The sequence below is a fragment of the Ailuropoda melanoleuca genome, unplaced genomic scaffold, assembly GCF_002007445.2.
Source record: "Ailuropoda melanoleuca isolate Jingjing unplaced genomic scaffold, ASM200744v2 unplaced-scaffold40472, whole genome shotgun sequence".
In the NCBI taxonomy this organism is placed as follows: Eukaryota; Metazoa; Chordata; class Mammalia; order Carnivora; family Ursidae; genus Ailuropoda; species Ailuropoda melanoleuca.
The window spans coordinates 1-573 of record NW_023212140.1 but is presented as its reverse complement, the minus strand read 5'-3'; the positions used below and the strand labels follow the sequence as shown (position 1 = coordinate 573).

Below are 573 nucleotides of genomic sequence, written 5' to 3'. Positions count from 1 at the left end.
TGCGAACATGGCGGGCACAGAAGGGAAGAAGCTGCCGTCCGTTCCTGAAAGCCTTGTTAAAAAGCGAAAATCTTTTGCAGCTATGAAGGCCAGTCGAATTAAGAAGACACTGGCACTAAAAAAGCTTCGCAAATCAAAGAGGAAGCTCATTTACAAGAGAGCAGAGTATTACCACAAGGAGTACAGACAAATGTACAGAAGTGAAATTCGAATGAACAGAATGGCTCGCAAGGCTGGAAATTACTATGTGCCCGCTCAACCAAAACTCGCTTTTGTTATCAGAATCCGAGGTATCAATGGAGTTAGTCCTAAGGTGCGTAAAGTCTTGCAGCTTCTTCGTCTGCGACAGATTTTCAATGGAACTTTTGTGAAGCTCAATAAGGCCTCCATCAATATGCTGAAGATTGTGGAACCCTACATTGCATGGGGGTATCCTAACCTGAAGTCTGTACGTGAGCTGATCTACAAGAGGGGTTACCTGAAGATTAAAAAACAGCGCATTCCCATGACTGACAACTCTCTAATTGAGAACCAGCTTGAGAAGTGCGGTATCATCTGTGTAGAAGATCTCAT

At 43.8% G+C, this 573-nt stretch overlaps 1 protein-coding gene across 1 annotated transcript; it reads left to right on the top strand.

Annotated features, from left to right (window-relative positions):
* Positions 1-7: 7 nt before the first annotated feature.
* LOC117799017 (60S ribosomal protein L7-like) lies at positions 8-568 on the top strand (the record flags this gene model as incomplete). Its single annotated transcript, XM_034651477.1, has 1 exon — positions 8-568. A coding segment is annotated over exon 1 (561 nt), but the record flags the coding sequence as incomplete, so codon positions are not given.
* Between the last annotated feature and the right edge of the window lie 5 nt (positions 569-573).